The 20,067-nt window shown below is 46.0% G+C and overlaps 1 protein-coding gene across 1 annotated transcript in view; it reads right to left on the bottom strand.

Moving 5' to 3' along the window:
• ADAM23 (ADAM metallopeptidase domain 23) overlaps positions 1–20,067 on the bottom strand; it is a 1,183,145-nt gene that overhangs the window by 961,194 nt on the left and 201,884 nt on the right. Inside the window, exon 5 of the mRNA XM_030210005.1 lies at positions 14,640–14,722. Within this exon, the coding sequence (XP_030065865.1) occupies positions 14,640–14,722 (83 nt within the window). The remainder of the gene's footprint in view (positions 1–14,639; positions 14,723–20,067) is intronic.

A 20,067-nucleotide genomic window follows, 5' to 3' on the forward strand; every position in this document is an offset into this window, starting at 1 on the left:
TAGTCTGAAACAGGCAAAAGGTCAAGGCAGGCGGCTAGCAGAGAAATTCAGAAACAGTCCAAAGGTCAAAACCAGGAGAGCTAGGAAACCAACTGAGAACTAGAACACACGAAGACTGGCCTCGGGAAACAGAACCTGAAGCAATGTCCTATCTCAGGCCCGTTCCTTAAATACTATCAGCATTCAACCGCCCAGCCCCAGCCGACATGGCCGGCCAATCAGAACCTAGTTACTGACAAACTCCTTCTGATTGGTTCCGTCCGACCTCCCAGGCGGGACTACAGCACCGGCCTCCCAATCTAACTCCTCAAAGGCGGAGCTTTGGGTTCTCGCGCCCGAAAGTGAAGGAGACGCCGGCCATCGCGTCTTGGCGCCATTCTCCCCACTGACGCAAGCACGGACCCCATAGCCGGCGATCGAGAGCCCGGCAGCCGCGATCGCCGGCCCACGGCCTCGGCCCCGGACTGGGCAGCCATCGCCGCGGTGAGCCCCGGCTCTTCGCCGCGGCCTCGAGAAGGCCGGCCCTCGCCGTGATGGACACCGGTTCCTGCTTTCCGCAGAGGAGCAGCCGGAGGGAGCGATGGATGTGACAATTGAACAGCTGTATTTGTTTTCTCCGAATCTTTCTTTAAGAGAAAATTATAAAACTACGATCCACCTTGCCACTTTGCCCCAATGATTTCGAAAAATTCATAAACTGTTTGGACCCAGCCACTGATGAATATCCAGCTGACCATATCTGGATAAACTTTGATCTACTGGCGGAAGATACTGTCACCCAACAGATTCGCCAAATCCCACTGCAAACTGTACTCATGCCCTAGTTACCTAATAAAATCTGCCCCTCAACGATTCATAACAGATCTCACCACCTATTTAAACTTCATGCTTCAACATGGACTCTTCTCTAGGGATAAAGGGAACATACTACTTACCCCAATACCTAAAGACCAAAAGAAAAAATGGGAAAATTAGGTTCTTACCTTGGTAATTTTCTTTCCTTTAGTCATAGCAGATAAAGCCATTATGTATGGGTTGTGTCCATCAACCAGCAGGGGGAGATAGAGAGCACTCTTTTCAGAGTGCCTCATGGCCAGCCAGCTCCACTGCCTCTTCAGTATTTGAAGCTTCCAAAGCAGTATGGCAAACCGCAACGGGAATAACATGAACTTTCCTCACAGCGAACGATGGCCCCTTAACAAGGGCATGAACTCAAAAGGAGGGAATGAACACATCCTCCTGGAGGGAATAAACTCGTCCTCCTTATTGTATAACTGGAGGGGATACACGCAACCTCCTGGAGGGAATAAACTCATCCTCCAAAACATAAACTGGAGGGAATGGACTCATCCTCCTATAAGTGAACATGAATCCTGAAGACTGTTTTCCAACTTTCTCCCAAGGAAGGAACTTCAGGAAACAAGAACAGAACCTGAAACAGATTCACAGCATACAATCATACAGGGAGGGCTCATGGCTTCATCTGCTATGACTAAAGGAAAGAAAATTACCAAGGTAAGAACCTAATTTTCCCTTCCTTGTCATCAAGCAGATGAAGCCATTACGTATGGGATGTAACAAAGCAATCCCTATATAGGGTGGGAACAGGTCACACCACGCGCTAGCACTTGTGCTCCAAAACGCGCATTCCTCCTAGCAGCCACATCCAGCCTGTAATGTCAGGCAAAAGAGAGCTTAGAAGCCCATGTTGCTGCACTGCATATCTCTTGACGAGAGAGTGCTCCAGTTTCAGCCCAAGAGGAAGAAATCGCTCTGGTAGAATGTGCCTTAAAGGCTACAGGCGGAGACCGGCTGGCAAGCAGATAAGCTGAAAGGATAGTTTCTTTGAGCCAGCGGGCAATAGTGGCTTTAGACGCTGGAGACCCTCTGCGAGAACCGGATAGCAAAACAAACAGATGATCAGAAGTCCTGAAAGAGTTAGTAACTCGCAGATACTGCAGCAGAGTCCTGCGCACATCCAACAGGTGCAACTACCCAAAACATTCTGAAAACTCCTACTTATCAAAGGAGGGCAAGAAAATAGGATGGTTTAGGTGAAACGCTGAAACCACCTTAGGCATGAAGGAAGGCACGGTACGAACCGTGACCCCGGACTCTGAGAATTGCAGCAATGCGTCTCTACAGGACAGCGCCTGGAGCTCTGACATCCGTCTCGCCAAAGTAATGGCCACAAGAAAAACGGCCTTTAGTGTTAAATCTTTCTCCGATGCTCGCCGAAGCGGCTCAAAAGGAGAAGCCTGCAGGGCCTTCAAAACTAGCCCCAGGTTCCAAGCTGGACAGGGTGCTCGCATGGAAGGCCGGAGCCGAAGCACCCCACTATGAAACCATGCCACATCTGGATGAGCAGCTAAAGACACGCCTTCAACCTTACCACGAAGGGAGGCCAATGCTGCCACTTGCACCCGCAGGGAATTATAGGCCAAGCCTATTTGAACACCATCCTGCAAAAAGTCCAGAATCGGCGAGACAGGAGCCCGCATGGGTATGATCGCTTTTGAAGCACACCAAGACTCAAACTGGCGCCAAATCCTGGCATAAGCCATGTAAGTGGAACGCTTGCGGGCCTGCAGGAGAGTGGAAATGACTGTGTTTGAATAAACTTTGTCTCTCAATTGCGCCCTCTCAATCGCCATGCCATAAGATCAAAGCGGCAGGCGTCTTCCATGGCTACCGGGCCCTGTGACAACAGGTTCGGTACCAGAGGTAAAGGAAGGGGAGCCTCCACTAGCATCTGTCGAAGGTCCGCATACCAAGGCCTCCTGGGCCAATCCGGGGCAATGAGGACCACTTCTCCTGGGTGCAGCCGAATCCGCAGGAGCACGCGCCCCATCAAGGGCCACGGAGGGAACACATATAGTAGGCCCGGAGGGCAGGGCTGAGTCAAGGCATCCAACCCTGCCGAGCGAGGATCTCTCCGTCTGCTGAAGAAGCACGGGACTGGCATTTGAGCTTGTCGCCATAAGATCCATCACGGGCTTGCCCCATTTGGCACATTTCTGCAGGAATACTTCGTCTGCTAGTTCCCATTCTGCTGGATCGATCTGATGCCTGCTTAGATAATCGGCTTGCACGTTGCTCTGACCTGCAATGTGAGCTGCCAACAGAAACTGAAGATGCAGCTCGGCCCAGTGGCAAATCTGTTCGGCCTGCGCGGCCAGTGCTCTGCACTGAGTGCCGCCTTGTCGATTTATGTAGGCCACTGCTGTCGTGTTGTCCGACATCACTCTGACAGCCAATCCTTCCAGGGTCACTTGACAGGCCAGAAGCGCCTGAAACACAGCTTTCAACTCCAGGCGGTTGATGGACCACTCCGACTCCTCGGGTGTCCATAGACCCTGGGCATGCTTCCCCTTGCAATGTGCGCCCCAGCCCTTCAGGCTGGCATCTGTCACTACTAGACACCAAGCGGGGAGCGCCAGCGGCATTCCTCGCCGCAGCATGCTGTCTGAGAGCCACCACTCCATGTTGTCGGGCCGCAGGGAGCCAAGAAAGTCTGCATTGATAATCCTGAGAAACTGGAGACCATCTTTGAAGTAGGGAATACTGTAGAGGTCTCAGGTGCGCTCTCGCCCAGGGCACCACTTCCAATGTGGCTGTCATCGATCCCAGCAGATTGACAATGTCCAAAGCTCGCGGGCGGGGCATCCTCAGGAGCAGACGGACCTAATTCTGAAGCTTGCACCGCCTTAGCTCGGGTAGGTATACATAGCCCGAGTCTGTGTCGAACCTCGCCCCCAAATATTCTAGAGATTGCGAGGGGGTCAGGTGACTTTTGGCCATATTGACGACCCAGCCTAGAGATTGAAGTACTGAGACCACTCTGGCTGTAGCTTGATAGCTCTCTGTTACAGAGTCTGCTCTGATGAGCCAGTCGTCTAGGTACGGGTGAACCCTGATACCTTCTCGCCTGAGCAAAGCAGCTAATACCACCATTACCTTCGAAAAGGTTCGGGGAGCTGTGGCGAGGCCAAAAGGCAAGGCCCGGAACTGGAAATGTTTTCCCAACACCGCAAACCTCAGAAACTTCTGGTGCAGGGGCCAAATTGGTATGTGCAAGTAAGCTTCTTTCAGGTCTAGAGACGTGAGAAACTCTCCTGGCTGTACCGCAGCAATGACGGAGAGCAGGGTTTCCATGTGGAAATGCCGCACTCTCAGGGACTTGTTTAATTCTTTTAAGTCCAGAATAGGGCGAAAAGACCCACCTTTTCGCGGCACCACAAAGTAGATGGAGTATCGGCCGTGTTATGATTGTGGTCATAACCCCTCTCAAACTTACCTTTTCCTGGTAGTCAGCTTTTTAGCTGGCATTTGGTTCGTTTGTCTGTCCTGTCTGAGCTGGCTCTCTCTCTCTGTGCTGGCAGCTTCCAGCAGCATGTCTCTAATTGTCTCACTTCACTGCAGCTGTGGGTGGACTGAGTTAGCTCTACCTCTCTTTGGGTGTACTGGCTTCAAGTGCTTCACGGTGTTGCATTGGTGTGGGTTGGGCCTCTCTGGGTCAGTGTGCTTTTGCCTAGGTCTAGGGAGGGTGACATCATCAGGGAGGGCCTTGATAAGGAAGTGGTGTTGTTTCCTTCAGAGCCTTTGCAACTGTTGTGTTTGCTTTAGGTAGGGTGGTGCAGTGTGCACTTCTGACTTTGTGTCTAGTTTCCCTGCTTGCTTTTGCTAAGGTCCAGGTTAGTGTTAGTGCAGTGTGCACTGGTGTCTGTGTGTTTAGCTTTCCTGCTTTTCCTTCTTGGTATTGGAAGCATTGCTGTGTGTAGGGCTTTAGAAGCTCTGTTACTGTTAGAAGTACTTCAGGGTTTGGTGTTGTTAGGAACACTACAGATTTTTCTGTTAGAAGTACTTCTGGTGTTTGTGCTATTGGGAGCATTGCAGTCTTTGCTGTTTGGGTTTTGGGTGCTATAGAAAGCACTTCAGTTTGCTGTTAGAAATACTTCTGGGTTTGGTGCTGTTAGAGGCACTTCAGTTCGCTGTGAGAAATACATCAGTAGCTTGGTGCTTAGTGGAACCTGGGTTAGGTTAGTGCGGTGGTGCACTGCTGTAGCGTGGGGGCTTAGGAATCTCCTTTGCTAGCGTGTGTTTGCTTTCCTGCTTTTTCCTTGTGCCTTCCCTGTCTTCCCTTCTAGTGCTAGGAGCTCTTTTGGTTGTTTGGTGCATAGGAGCACCTTAGTTAGTTTAGAGTTGTAGAGCACTGCTTGTAGCTTGGTGCTTAGTAGCACCTGTGTTAGCTTGTGTATTTAGTTCCCTGCTCTGTTAGTTTAGGGCTTAGGAAGTCCCTTTCTTGAGCAGGGCTTAGGAGCCCCTGTTTAGTATAGGGCTTAGGAAGTCCTTTTGTCAGTTTACTGTTAGGAACACTCCTGCTGGTTTAGGGCTTGGGAGCACGTAGATCAGTTTAGGAGTACTTCTGTTTCCAGTCCTGGTCCCTGTGTCATCCGGTATCCCGTAAGTCCTGCCGGCTACGCGAACCCAGGAGCTCAACTCCTGGGGGGCTTAGTAGCTAAGTGCAGGTGAAGCTGTGTGGACCAGTCCGGTGTGCTCCAGTCTGGTGTTCCAGTCCTGTGTCCTCCAGTCCGGGGGATTCCAGTCCCGTGTACCAGTCCGGGGGGTTCCAGTTCTGTGTCCTCCAGTCCGTGTGTTCCGGCTCGCTGGGCGGTGCCTGCAGTTCCTGCCTGTGTCGGTGTGCTTGCCCAGCATCAGTTGGTGGGTTTTGCCTGCTGCTGTCGCTCCTCTTCAGCAGCCCAAGGGCTCACGTTTGCTCCAGAGCACGGCCCCGCGGGCTCTGAACCTGAGAACCTGACAGGCCGTAGCCGTGTTCGGCGGGAGGTACCACCCGTTTGGCGGCAGAACCGCATCGAGACTCCACAAACACGTCTCTTACTGGGGCGTTGAATTCTATTCTGTTGCCATCTCTGATCAGGTCCAGAACCCACTGATCTGAGGAAATATTGGCCCACTCCTAGGCAAAGAGGGAAAGACGTCCTCCGATGACAGGAAGCGAGGAAGGGGCCCGCGCACCATCATTGAGAGGGTCGCCCCTGAACTCCAGGCCTAGAGCCGGTGGCTGCGGAACGCTTGTCCGAGCGAAAGGAGTTCCTCTGCTGAAAAACGGGCACAAGAAGTGAACCCAGCAGAACGCCCCGGGCGGTACCTTCTAGCTTCACAGAAGCGAGGTCTATAAGAGGAGTGGACCGCCTGGCCCTTGGAGGAAGGCCTCGGCCTATCTTCGGGCAAGCGCTGGGGTTTAGGATCTCCCAGGCCTTTAACAACTTTTTTTTTTCCAACTCCTCACCAAATAGGAGAAGGCCTTGAAAGGGCAACTTTACCAACCTTTGCTTAGAGGCCATGTCCGCCGCCCAATGTTGTAGCCAAATAAGACGGCGAGCCGCCACTGCTACTGCCATTTGTTTAGCCAAAGCTCTGACAATATCATAAAGGGCATCAGCCAAAAAGGACAAGGCCGACTCCAGCCGCGGAGCCACATCTGAGAAGGGCTCCGCTCCATCTCCGGGCTGTTCCACTGCCTGTTGCAACCACGCCAGGCAGGCTCTAGCAGCATAACAAGTGCATGCAGACGCCCGAACAGTAAGACCTGCAATTTCAAAGGACCGTTTAAGTGCTGCTTCCAGCCTACGGTCTTGTATATCCTTCAGGGCAACTCCTCCTTCCACAGGGAGGGTAGTTCTCTTTGTCACCGCAGTGACTAGGGCATCTACTTTAGGCATTGCAAAGCGAGCCAAATGCTGCTCACACAGAGGGTATAATTGCCCCATAGCCCTGGAAACTTTCAAAGGTCCCTCGGGGTCAGCCCACTGAGCGGAAATAAGCTCTTGCATGGAGTCATGCAAAGGAAAGGCTCGAGCAGGCTTTTTGGTACTAGCCATCCTAGGATTCACAGAGTAGGCCGTGCCACTGTCAGGCTCTTCAATAGAAAAGACCTTTAGGGCATCTGAAATAAGCGCTGGCAGCTCATCACGGTGGAAAATCCTCACCGCGGAGGGATCATCCAGATCCTGTGGTAATTCTGCACCTGACTCTGGCTCCTCAGACCACAAAGGCCTGCCAGAACTCTCCGAATCCTCACAGCCCGACCACGGGGGGGGGGGGGGGGGGGGGGGGAGGAGGTGCACCACAATCTGAAGGGGAATTAGCCCTTCTACGCTTTTCTTTATGCCAATTATCAGGGAAAATAGCCTCAGCGGGCAGTCCCAGGCCAGAAGGGGACAATAGAATGGGCCTCAGACAACCCTTGAGGGAGAGCTATTTTCAGCATGTATGCTTTATGCAATAATAACACAAAATGAGGGGAGAAAAACTCGCCCTGGGCAACCAGATCCCATACGGGGCTAGCCACTCCCTGAATAGCCTCAATTCGAGGCCCCCCCCCCCCCCCCCCCGGGCTCAGGGCTCTCCGTCTCTACGGAGGCCGCACGATGCAAAGAATTCAAAATGGCATCCACTGCCAGCACTAAGCGGGAAGAATCATCGCTCGCCATGCTCGGGCCGGCTCTTACACCTGTACAGCACGATTTACAGAGCCCCGCTGCTGATTTGCGCTTGCCACATCGGGAACAGCGCTTTACATTCTCTGCAGCCATCGCCGAAAACGGTGTGAAAATTCAAAATGGCGGTTTCGCACCAAAAACGCCCCGATCGCGGGCCCACCCCGGAGGAGTTAGAAAACACTCTTACCTCACCGGACCGAGTATCACAGCTCCGGTCCCATAGAAGAATCAAAGGAAAACCTCTGTTCCATTTTTTTTTTTTTTAACGCTGTGAGGAAAGCAGAGGTAATAAGAACTCCGGAGGCTCAGATGAGTGGGAAAGGCAGGGAATGGCGAACCAATGTGCCTGCATCCACTGAGTGGGAAAGGACAGGGAAAAGCAAGCTAATATGTCCACATCCACGGGGGCATGGGTAAGGCAGGGAAACGGCTAACCTATGTGCCTTCAAAGTGAAGCTGCTATAGCCTCTAACACCCCGGCTAACAACTGGCAAGCCAGGAGCCACCCCCAGGCAGATTTTTGATGGTGCTCGAAGAAGCTGCAACCACCCTGCTTGGGGAGATAGAGAATACTGAAGAGGCAGTGGAGCTGGCTGGCCATGAGGCACTGTGAAAAGTTGAGTGCTCTCTATCTCCCCCTGCTGGTTGATGGACACAACCCATACGTAATGGCTTCATCTGCTTGATGACAAGGAATAAATGATATAACCAACTACTGTCGTGTTCTCGAGGACCTTGGCATTCTGTCAGGCTTCTTCCCCGGGAACCCTGGGTATGTGAGTCCTTGGACCACGGCCGAGGAGCGGCAGTGGCAGGCAAGATCACCTTCGGAGCAGAGAAGAGACAAGGCTGGACTGGAACCCCGGACTGGAGTCCTGCACTGGAACACTCGGGACTGGAACGCACACTGGAGTAGACTTCACCTACGCTTAAGCTGCCTTTCCCCGAGGGTTGAGCCCTCAGGTTCGAGTAGCCGGTAGGGCTTACAGGAAAACCAGAACTGGAACCAGCAACAGGAACAACCGGAGTCAGGATCCAGCGGTGCTCCCAGGTACCTAGGCTAAAGCAAGGCAGACAGGCAGGAAACAGGACACAGGAGCTACATACAAGCTAAGCTCAAGAGAATGGGAATGACAGCTACGCTTGCCAGAGGAAGGGTTAGACTGGAGCTACAGTAGCTAGCAGATAGAAAGGAGAGAAATGGCTGCAGCATCAACCGCTGACCAACCTCAGACAGGGGGCAGCACCACTGCACAGGGATAACAGAAAGGCTAGAAGCCCACAGAGAATAATAAACACAGAAAGGCTGAAAGCCCACAGAGCAATAAACACAGAAGAGCCAGAAGGCCCACAGAGCAATAAACACAGAAGGGCCAGAAGGCCAGGCCCACAGGTGATAGTAACTCGCAAGCAGAAAGGCTGGAAGCCCACAAGAAAAGACAAGGAAAGCTAACTGTGCAAACAGCACACTAACCTCGGGACCTAAGGCACTGCGGAGGCATTGGCAATGCAAAGGCAAAGGCTGCAGTCTCTAAGTGCTTAATAAAGCCCTTCAACACCAAAGGCACAGCTGCAGCAATCTCTAAGCACTACAGAGGCTGTTCAGGCACAAACCATAGAGCAGGCAGAAAGCACAGTGAAACACAGAGAGGCTTCCCACACCCAGGTGTAGTGTAGTGAAGCAATTAGAGTCATGCTGGAAGCAGCCAGCACACACACACACACAGAGAGCTAACCCAGGCAACCCCCACAGGTGCAGTATAGTGAGGCAATTAGTGTCATGCTGCTGGATGCAGCCAGCACAGAGAGCCAGAGCTAGCTCAGAAAGGACAGACAGAAGAAACAGGAGCCAGCTAGGAAGCTGACCCCCAGGAACAAGGTAAGTCTGAGGGTGGTCACGGCCACAGACGTGACAACTACTGCCCGGTCGCAACCATTCCGCTTAAAGTTAAGTTAATGGAAAGCTAAGTTACCAAACAACTCACCAATTACTTACATAAGTACATAAGTAATGCCATACTGGGAAAAGACCAAGGGTCCATCGAGCCCAGCATCCTGTCCACGACAGCGGCCAATCCAGGCCAAGGGCACCTGGCAAGGTTCCCAAACGTACAAACATTCTATACATGTTATTCCTGGAATTTTGGAGTTTTCCAAGTCCGTTTAGTAGCGGTTTATGGACTTGTCCTTTAGGAAACCGTCCAACCCCTTTTTAAACTCTGCTAAGCTAACCGCCTTCACCACTTTCTCCAGCAACGAATTCCAGAGTTTAATTACACGTTGGGTGAAGAAAAATTTTCTCCGATTTGTTTTAAATTTACTACACTGTAGTTTCATCGCATGCCCCCTAGTCCTAGTATTTTTGGAAAGCGTGAACAGACGCTTCACATCCACCTGTTCCACTCCACTCATTATTTTATATACCTCTATCATGTCTCCCCTCAGCCGTCTCTTATTATTTCTCAATATTACATGAATCTCAATTAGGATTTCGAGCTTATCATAGTACTGAAACAGTACTAATAATTCTCTTAACTAAATTTAAACAATTTGACATGTCCAGTGCGTTCGACATGGTCAGCCATAATATCCTATTGTACATCCTAGAATATTTTGGTATCGGTGGAAATGTACTGAAATGGTGGTATGATCTTGTGGTAAGGAAGCCATTGAAAGCACTCCATATTCTGGTATCCATGGCGATGATGTAATCGACTTTGATATCACTTGGTATGATCTTGTGGTAAGGAAGCCATTGAAAGTGATATCAAAGTCGATTACATCATCGCCATGGATACCAGAATGTGGAGTGCCTCAAGGTTCACCGCTCTGTCCAACCCTCTTTAACTTAATGGTGACCCCACTGGCAAAATCACTATCCAACCAAGGTCTCAATCCTTACATTTATGCAGACGATGTTACGATCTACATCCCATTTCAAAAGACTTTAACAGAAATCACAAATTAAATCAATCATAGCTTCCAAATAATGAACTCATGGGCGGATGCATTCCAACTGAAGCTTAATGTACAGAAGACACAATGCCTTATCCTTTCATTGCAATATAATAAGATTAATCACACCAATATTAATACATCGAACTATACTCTTCCTGTCTCAGACACCTTGAAACTTCTGGGAGTTACACTTGATCGAAATCTCACACTAGAAACTCACTCGAAGAATGTAACAAAGAAAATGCTCCATACAATGTGGAAACTCAAAAGATTGAAACCTTTCTCCCCTAAGGAGGTATTCCGCAATCTGGTGCAATCTATGGTGTTAAGTCATTTGGACTACTGCAATTCCATCTATGTTGGATGCAAGGCACAAATTATTAGGAAACTCCAAACAACCCAAAATACTGTAGCCAGACTTATATTTGGGAAAACGAAATATGAAAGAGCCAAACCCCTCAGAGAAAAACTGCATTTGCTCCCACTAAAAGATCGAATTACATTCAAAAACTGTACCCTGGTTCATAAAATTATTTATCGTGAGGCCCCGATATATATGTCAGACCTTATTGACCTTCTAGCAAGAAACACAAAAAGAGCATCACACACATTCTTGAATCTCCACTATCCCAGCTGCAAAGGACTTAAATATAAATCTATATATGCATCAAGCTTCTCCTAAATCTGCACGCAACTATGGAATACATTACCAAGAGCCATAAAAACAACGCATGACTTGGCAGCCTTCCGGAAAGTACTAAAGACTAACTTGTTTAAGGATACCTATCATAAGGACCCTTCTCAAACGAACTGACATCAAAACTTTTACTAGAACAAATTAACACTGAACTCTTTTTTTAATATTGGTTTCTTTATCATACTGTCATTATGGGACGTTATATACTGCCCTCGTTCTTAAATAATTGAAATGAATTGTATATCTATTTTCTTCTAAATGGTATTATATTTTCTGTTCCTGAAATTTTTCAACATTCTGTAATTCTCAGTCTGGAAATGGTGATCACCATTACGGCCTATTGTAAGGCACATTGAGCCTATAAAAAGGGGGGGAAATGTGGGATACAAATGTAGCTAATAATAATACATCTGTAATTATCAGAATCCAGCTTGGTTACAAAGGAAAATTACTGCTGAGCATTCTAAGATGACTTCACACAAGGACACAGTCTGTGTTGCAAACTAGCCCATTATCTCCTGGGAACATTGGAGGAGAGAGAGACATGGCTCCAGGACTATGCGATCAGACAGGGAGTTTGCATACCATCTATACAAAGACTTTCTTCATGACCATGAAGCTGTCTGGACATTGTTACACCGTCTGTGATTGGTCACAGGTATCATCTGACCCTGGGATACCAAAAAGTTTGGACTGAAGAGAATCAGTCGGGGGAGAACACCAAACTTGGAAGACAGAAACACCGGAGAATTTGCTGGTGAACAGAAGGCTCGAAAGAACAAAATACTGTTTTTCCTAAACACCAGTGAACTGCATACCTTGTAACAAACTCAAGGTTAGCTCAGCTAACACAAGGCCCTACTGAAGACTGTGTAATCTACATTCAGATATACAAATCTTGGACCTATTCCTGGACTGGGAGGCTCACTGAGGTTTTCAGCTTAGACTCTAAGGAAATCCGCTTCTCTACCATTGGGAGTCTGTGACAGACGGCAAGGTGAGATAGCAGGATATATTATCTATGGTCATGGGGATAATTAGTCCTTAGTTTTTGTCTGAGACTTCTGTTTATGTCAGGACTTCTGGTCTGTGTATTCAGCTGCTAACTGCATTTTGCATAAGACGTGTGGTGTAACCTCTAATGCTAATCATTAGGATATCAGTTGTGACTGGTTGTATAATCATTCATTTGGTTAGTCCATTAGGATAATCATATTGTATGATCTATATTGGTGAGAATCTATTTTTATAGCAAGTTATTTTGTACTTTGCTTGCCATTTTGCTTCAGAACTATTTACGTATATTTTTCTTTACCAAATAATAATATATTCCATCTTTGGCATGGTTCATTTTTCCAGCACAGATAGCTTGTCATTTGGGGTTATAGAGGTACATTTCCCTAGACACGAGTTCAGAATAACTGCTTTCTAGTACTGTTCTGACACCTAAGTACCTCTAGCATGCCTACAGCCCCCCTTTGGGTTCCCCACTGCTCTCCTGGGATGTCTCTGTGGCCAGTCTACTAAGAATGCTGGCTCCTCCTACATCCCAATGGTTTGATCTTCTATGTTTTTCACTTGGACTTTTATTTGTTTCGAAAATGGCCCCAAAAGATAAACGCACAGAGCATGAAAACATCTTGCATGTGGCCATTTAAAAAAAAGATATAGATGTTTTACTGTTTCGAAATTGGCCATATTTCCTAATCAGATTTGGGATGTTTAGTGCAAACATCATATCAAAAATGCCCCTCTATGTGATTTATGGGGTTATTTTATTTATAAGCATTTTTCATTTTTAAAGATATAATTAGTCCATACCTGAGGCTGAAATTTTGAAGGATTATGCAGTTGATATCCCTCTATCTTGTATAAATAAGTCACATACTCCACTTTTGGTACCTTTTTGCTCAGTGGGTCACACTTATAGGCCCTTATTTTAGAAGCATTTCCATATATAAATGGAATTTCAGAACAGAGGCCACCTTACATGTGGGGGAGCTATGTCCAGAAGTCTAGGGGTGTGATTAGGGCAAGGAGAAGGAGTATCATAGGTAGACCTACAATACAGACCTAGCTTCTCTTTCACATAAGGAATCCATATCTGTATTGTATAAAATAGATGTCAGCATTTACAGCGGCCCATGGCATGTGCCTGCTGGAAGGGCAGATGTGTCAATGTCTGCCCCTGCCCCCCCACCCGATCACCCCTCACTATAGCTATCCCCACAAATCAATCTCTCCAAAAAAAACCCCTTTGATGCCACTACTTCCCCTCCCCTCCACAATTTTTCTTTATATGGAAGCCTGACCTCTAGTGATCCCTAGACATCTCAGCAGACATCTTGAGATCCAGGATCATTGAAACAAGAAGGAATGGATATCACTCACATCCCATTATACAGCAGGGGGACTTAACTGGGGTAGGGATTTGGGAGTAGAGGTCTAACAGTGGGATGCTGGCCTCATGGGAAGGTGGCCACATGGTGGAGATTGTGATATTGCTTGGTGGGAGGAAAACTGGCTACCTTGGGGGGGGGGGGGGAGAGAACTGCTGATGTTGAGTTTGGGACCATCTACTGCAGGAACAGCAGATTTAGAAGGCTGCTCTCATGTGCATCTTTCTAAAATTGCTGCTCCCTCTGTAATTAGAGGACTTGTAAAACAGGTGCAACATCACATATATGAGACTATGTTGGTCAAGCCTTTTGTAAAATAGTACAGAAATTTTCTACATCTTGATGTGGAAGTTTGAATTTCTCCCTATGTATTATCTACAATCTGGCTTATACTTTAACACACTGTCCAATACTGACAATGTCATAAATGATATTTCTGCAATACACAACAAGAAAGAGCACCAAATTTTAGGTGCTGGGGATTTCCACACTAAGAGCAAATTCTTTAAAGGCGGTTCTTCATGGAACTGCCATAACAGAATACTAGAGTAAGCCAGTTTCATATCTAACTTTAGGCATGAGCACTTATGGCATATGAAAGGAGAGTGGAAGTTCTGGTGCCTAACTGTTGGAAGTTAGGCACCTAATTCCTAGTATTCTATAACATGCAAGCTCAACTCCCGGGCACATCCTGACCCACCCATGCCCCTCCCACATCCATACACCCCTAGAAGTTGCATGATATAGAATTTGTATACAGAACTTCTAGAATAGCAAGTAAGGACAGTTTTGCATACAATTGCTAATTGGTGCCAAATTAGCACCAATTCATTATAAATAACCTGTTGGGGGAGAGGATAAAAGCACAGATTTGTTGAGCTGGCCTCAAGGACTGGGACCAAAGAAATTAAAAAAGACCAAGCAAGAGCTCCCTTGTGTAGTCTCTCTATTTTTGTTGTTTACAGACACCCTTTATTTTGCTTCTAGATATTATTAGCAGTCGCTCATTATGAGACAATGAATAAAGATACAGGCAGCCAGAGAAAAGAATACTGCACTTACTGGAGCCCATTGCATGTTGAAAGAGCAACTTTGGAATTTCTAATACCTCTGACCTTCCCATGGTAGTAGCAGTGCTCTCCGCCCTAGAAAAAAAAAACATTTTCTACATTAACCTTCTAAGTCTTTGCAAAAAGCAAATAACTCCTCAATCTTATTTTTGTTTCAATTTATTAATTATTCATTTTTTTCAGAATATCACAAAGAAAATACAACTCAAAAATGAGTCAATCACAAGAAAAGGAGGAATGTAAAGGAATCACATGGCCATAAAATTACATCCCCAAAACACCCTGCAGAGTCGAGGTAAAAAAGAACTGGAGAAAAGCAATACGAACATTCAACTTAACAGGAAAAGAAGAAGCCTTTATACCCTGTATTGCAATCAATTACCAGTGAAACAAGAAGTACAAATGTGACTCATAAGTGCTTCCTGAGTCTGTCTTAGGGAAAGGATTTAGCTCATATCTTTTCAGTTGTAGCTCAAGTTGAATTACATTCAAGTACAGAAGATAGTTTCATGTACCTCGGCAGCTCACAATCTAAGCTTGTACATGAGACAACAGAGGGTTGAGTTGACTTCAAGAAGATCACAAGGAGCAACAGTATAATTTGAACTTGGCTTCCCTGGTTCTCAGCCTGATGCTCTAACCATTGGACTACTCTTCCATTCCAATCAGTACTTCCAACTATAAAGGATAGAAATAAAATGGGGTCAATATTTAAAGCAATTTAACCAACCAGAAATGGCTCCTGGCTGGTTAAGTTGCTGGTTTGGGCCTACCCGGTCATTTTCAGCAGCTCTTAACTGGTTATTACCTCTGAAAATGTCCAGTTACAGCTGAACTCAAAACCGGCTATTTTCGAGGCATTCCAGAAGTGGAAGTCAGCACTTGGCCAGTTATGTGCCAATATTCAGCACTTAACTGACCAAGGTCACTGCATAAATAGGATCGCATAAAAGTCAGTCTTATCTTTATGCGGTGCCCCATAGCCGGTTAAGTGCTGAATATTGCACTTAACCAGATTACAAACCTGGAAATTCAATGCTGAAGCCCAGATATGGCCCACTTTTGAATTTCCAGGTATAACACAGGCAGCAATATGTTGAGCACTGCCAGCTGAATAACGATCTACATATATATATATATACTCCTTTCCACAATATTTCACTATATATTTTTTTAGGGAATTTCAGGAAATAAAAGACATTCCCAGTGACAAAGCTCTGACCCTCAACTGAAGAATGCCTTACTAACCACTTGGATCTTAGGAGACACATCTGGAAATACTTAAATACTTAAATTCTATGAGCATTTTAAAAAAGCTAAATAAGACAGAGGTAGATATAATAGGCATCAAGGAGACCTGGTGGAAGGAGGACATCAACGGAACACTGTTACCAGGGTACAAATTATATCGCAGTGATAGGGTGGATCAAATTAGACAGTGGGGTTGCACAATATGATAAAGAGGGAATTGAGTCAAAATAAAAATTCTGCAAGAAACAGATAACATGGAATCCTTATGGATAAAAATTCTGTGTGGGAAGGGAAAGAGTATAAGCATAGGGTTATACTACTATCTGCCAGATCAGAACGATTAGACAAAGAAATGTTAACAGAATTTAAGAAAGTTAGCAAATTTGGCAACAGTATTTACTTATTCCAGGTATTTGATATACCTCAAATTAATCCTTGAGGCAAACTATGTGGTTTTACAACCATTAATTAAAAGCTCTGTACTGTGAAGGGAAGAGAACATGCTTCCATTTATAATAAAATAAAACAAAAGTAAAAAAAAAAAAAAAAAAAAAAAGGTCTGTACTGATTGGATAAATGGCAAATCAGAGAGTGCTAGGGAGATAAAATTCTTAGACACATTAAATGACTACTTCTTAGAACAACTGGTCCAGGAACCAACAAGAGGAGAATATTTAGAAATAGTCCTTAGTAAAATGAAGGACATAATATAAGAAATAACAACGTTGGGTCTGCTGGGAAACAGTGATCATAACATGATCAAATTTGAATTAACTGGAGTGAAGTCACTAAAGGGCCCTTTAACAAAGGTGCGCTGAAAAATGGCCTGCGGTAGTGTAGATGCGTGTTTTGTGTGCGCACAGAATTTTATAGCGCACCTGTAAAAAATGCCTTTTTAAAAATATTTGCAGAAAATGGACGTGTGGCAAAATGAAAATTTCCACGTGTCCATTTTGGGTCTGAGGTCTTACTGCCAGCCACTGACCTAGTGGTAAGGTCTCACGCGGTAACGGTCTACGCGTGTAAAATGCCGATTACCGCCCGATTACTGCCCGCATGACAGAAAATATAAAAATATATTCCAGCGCTCATAGCGAACGTGTGTCAAAAATTAAATTACAACAACAACCACACGGTAGCCAGGCGATAACTCAAAACTGATGCGTGTTGGGGCATAACCGAACGCAAACGCCCATCTCCATGGGCGTCTATGTCCGAAAACGGGTATGTGGAGAGGCGGGACAGACCGTATTATCAAAAAAGATGGGCGTCCATCTTTCGTTTCGAAAATACGGTTTGGACGGACCAAATGCCATGGATTTGGTCCCTTCTGAGTTGGGCGTTTTTTTTTTTTTTTTAGCAATAATGGAAACTAAAAACGCCCAGCTCAGAAGCGTCCCAATCCAAGCCATTTGGTCGTGGGAGGGACAAATGTACAACACTACCATAGCTCTTAGGGGTGAAAGGGGCAACTACATATGGGTACAGTGGGTTTTAGAGGCCTCCCATTTACCACCACAAGTGTTATAGGTGAGGGGGGGGGGATGGGCCTGGGTCTGCCTGCCTGAAGTGCACTGCAGTACCCACTAAAGGTGCTCCAGGGACAGGACTTGTTGCTGGTGTATAACCTTGGCACAGCAGTTCACACCTGAAGACTAATCTCGCTGAAAACGTCCTTTATTTGAATAAGTACGTTTACTCACAGTTAACTGCAGATCAGAGTTGTGCCCCACTGGCAATGAGTCTCGCTGGTACTGAGATGAGCCGTAGGTCCGAGCTGGCAGAATGGTGTACAATGGCCTCTTTCAGCAACATTCAAGGTAAGAACTAAGTGCTGTAACGTGGCTAACACATGAAAGGGGATCTAAAACTGTCTTACACAAATGGCCACTACCTCATGGACTACCGTAAACAAAACAGGGCATACACTGACCCAGTAAGCAGAGGGGAAAAAAAACATGGGAGTAGAGCCTACCAACTACCAACATCGTGAGCATTTAACACAAGCTAGTGGAATCATGGAGCCCAATACCCTACACCCACCACAATGAATTGCTGATGTGACTCTGCAGTGCCCTTAACAGAAAAGGTGTCACACTCACCCAAGACCCACATCAGAACCAGGGAAAGGTTGTCAGAGGATAGAACACATTCTGCTGTCATGGAGGTGGGTACGGCATTTGAGGCTGGGAAAAAAAGTTTGTAAAGTGGGGTTTTCTTGGTGGGAGGGGGTTAGTGACCACTGGGGGAGTCAGGGGAGGTGATTCCCGATTCCCTCCGGTGGTCATCTAGTCAGTTGGGGCACTTTTTTGGGACTCGGACCTGAAATAAAAGGGTCCAAATAAAGCGGACCAAATTCTCGTCAAAAACGCCCTTCTTGTTTCGATTATCAGCTAAAGACGCCCATCTCTCCTAGGCCAATAACCACGCCCCAGTCCCGCCTTCGCCACGCCCCCGTGATCTTTGTTCATCTCCATGACGGACTGCAGTTGAGGACGCCAAAAATCGGGTTTTGATTATACCGATTTGGGCGCCCACAGGAAACGGACGCCCATCTCCCGATCTGGGTCGAAATATGGGTGTCTTTCTCTTTCGAAAATAAGCTGGATAGGTGCCTATGCGGCTTAGTAAAAGGGCCCCTACGGAAATTTACTGTAGCAGCATTTACGTTTAAAGGGGAACTATAATAAAATGAGCAAAATGGTTAAAAGGAAAGCTAAGAGGATCAGCTGCTAAGGTTAGGAATTTAAATCAGGCATGGTCGTTTAAAAATTCCATCTTGGAAGCCCAGATATATTCTATGTATTAATAAAAGTGGAAAGAGCAAACAGCCAGCATAGTTAAAGGGAGAAGTGAAAGAGGCTACTAACCCCCCCCCCCCCCCAAAAAAAAAAATCCTTCAAAAAATAGAAAAAGAATCTGAATGAAGAAAACAAGAAGCAACAAACACTGGTATGTTTATGTTTATTGAGACTTGCTATACTGCTAATTCTGAAACAAGACAGATCTAAGCAGTGTACAGTACTAAAATTATACAATACAAAGTAAAAGAAAGGAACTCCATTTGTAACAGGAAACAAGAATCCTTACACGCAAGATTAACTCAAAACATTTTTTTTTAAATAAACTTCTACCTCAAAGGAAGGAGGAATGAATTTGTTTGATGGTGGTAATTTATTTTGATTTGTGCAGAGAAAAGATGTTAGACTCTGAATTTAAAATATTGAACTGCTTATTACTTAAAATAAATGTTTGGGGAAAGGAAGTATCAGAAGTTTAGCTAAAGTTCCATTAACCACGAAAACATTTCCAAAAAAATCTTCAGAACACCATCCGATTTTTATCAACTCAAGCTTTCTTTGATATCTTTTTTTTTTCCTTTGGATAAATTCAGCTAAATTTTTATATTAGGATTCTGCATATTTCCAACCTAGCAGCTCATTAAAAAAAACTTTCATCCTTCAATTGCCTCTGGTTTCACAAGATCCAGATTCAGAGTTATCTACTTCAACATCCTATAAGTGCATACAGCTTAAACTATGTATGTTCCTTTCTTCAACTACCTCTATTAAATTTGGTAAAGTGTTGCACTAAGAAATCTAAACTTGGTTCATGAGACCCTCTCTTTAGTCACAGTATCAGAGATTCTATAGAAGTATATAAATGTATATGATTCTTGCTTCAGTCTCTTTTGCTGATGTCATACTTGTAGCATGTTCAGGCTCTCTTGAATCTTCAGTTCTGCTCCTTTCTTCTAAATGGTGGGGGCCCTGTTTCTTTCTCCCAGGAGCAGCTGATGGCAAAGTAGCAGCAGTTTTACCTACCATCTATTCTTACAACCACAGATAAAAAGGAAGAAAGCTGTCTCCTTATCAGTTAATGTGCATGCACCCTATTCTCCAGAGTCATCCTGCCTCAGCACTGGATACCTAATACACTATCCCCCTGTTTACTAAGCCGCGCTAGCAGCTGCCGTGCGCTAATGCTGACACAGCCCATTCAGGGGAGACAGTGTATTAGGTATCCAGTGCTGAGGCAGGAACACACAAGTCCCACAACTTTACCCAAAATCCCATTAAAGTACCTTAATTTTAAAGTCAGAATCAAAGCATAAACATATCCTTAAAAAATAATCCAGGAATTCTTCACTTTCAACAATTCTCAAAAGT

This window comes from Microcaecilia unicolor, chromosome 7, assembly GCF_901765095.1.
Source record: "Microcaecilia unicolor chromosome 7, aMicUni1.1, whole genome shotgun sequence".
Classification (NCBI taxonomy): domain Eukaryota; kingdom Metazoa; phylum Chordata; class Amphibia; order Gymnophiona; family Siphonopidae; genus Microcaecilia; species Microcaecilia unicolor.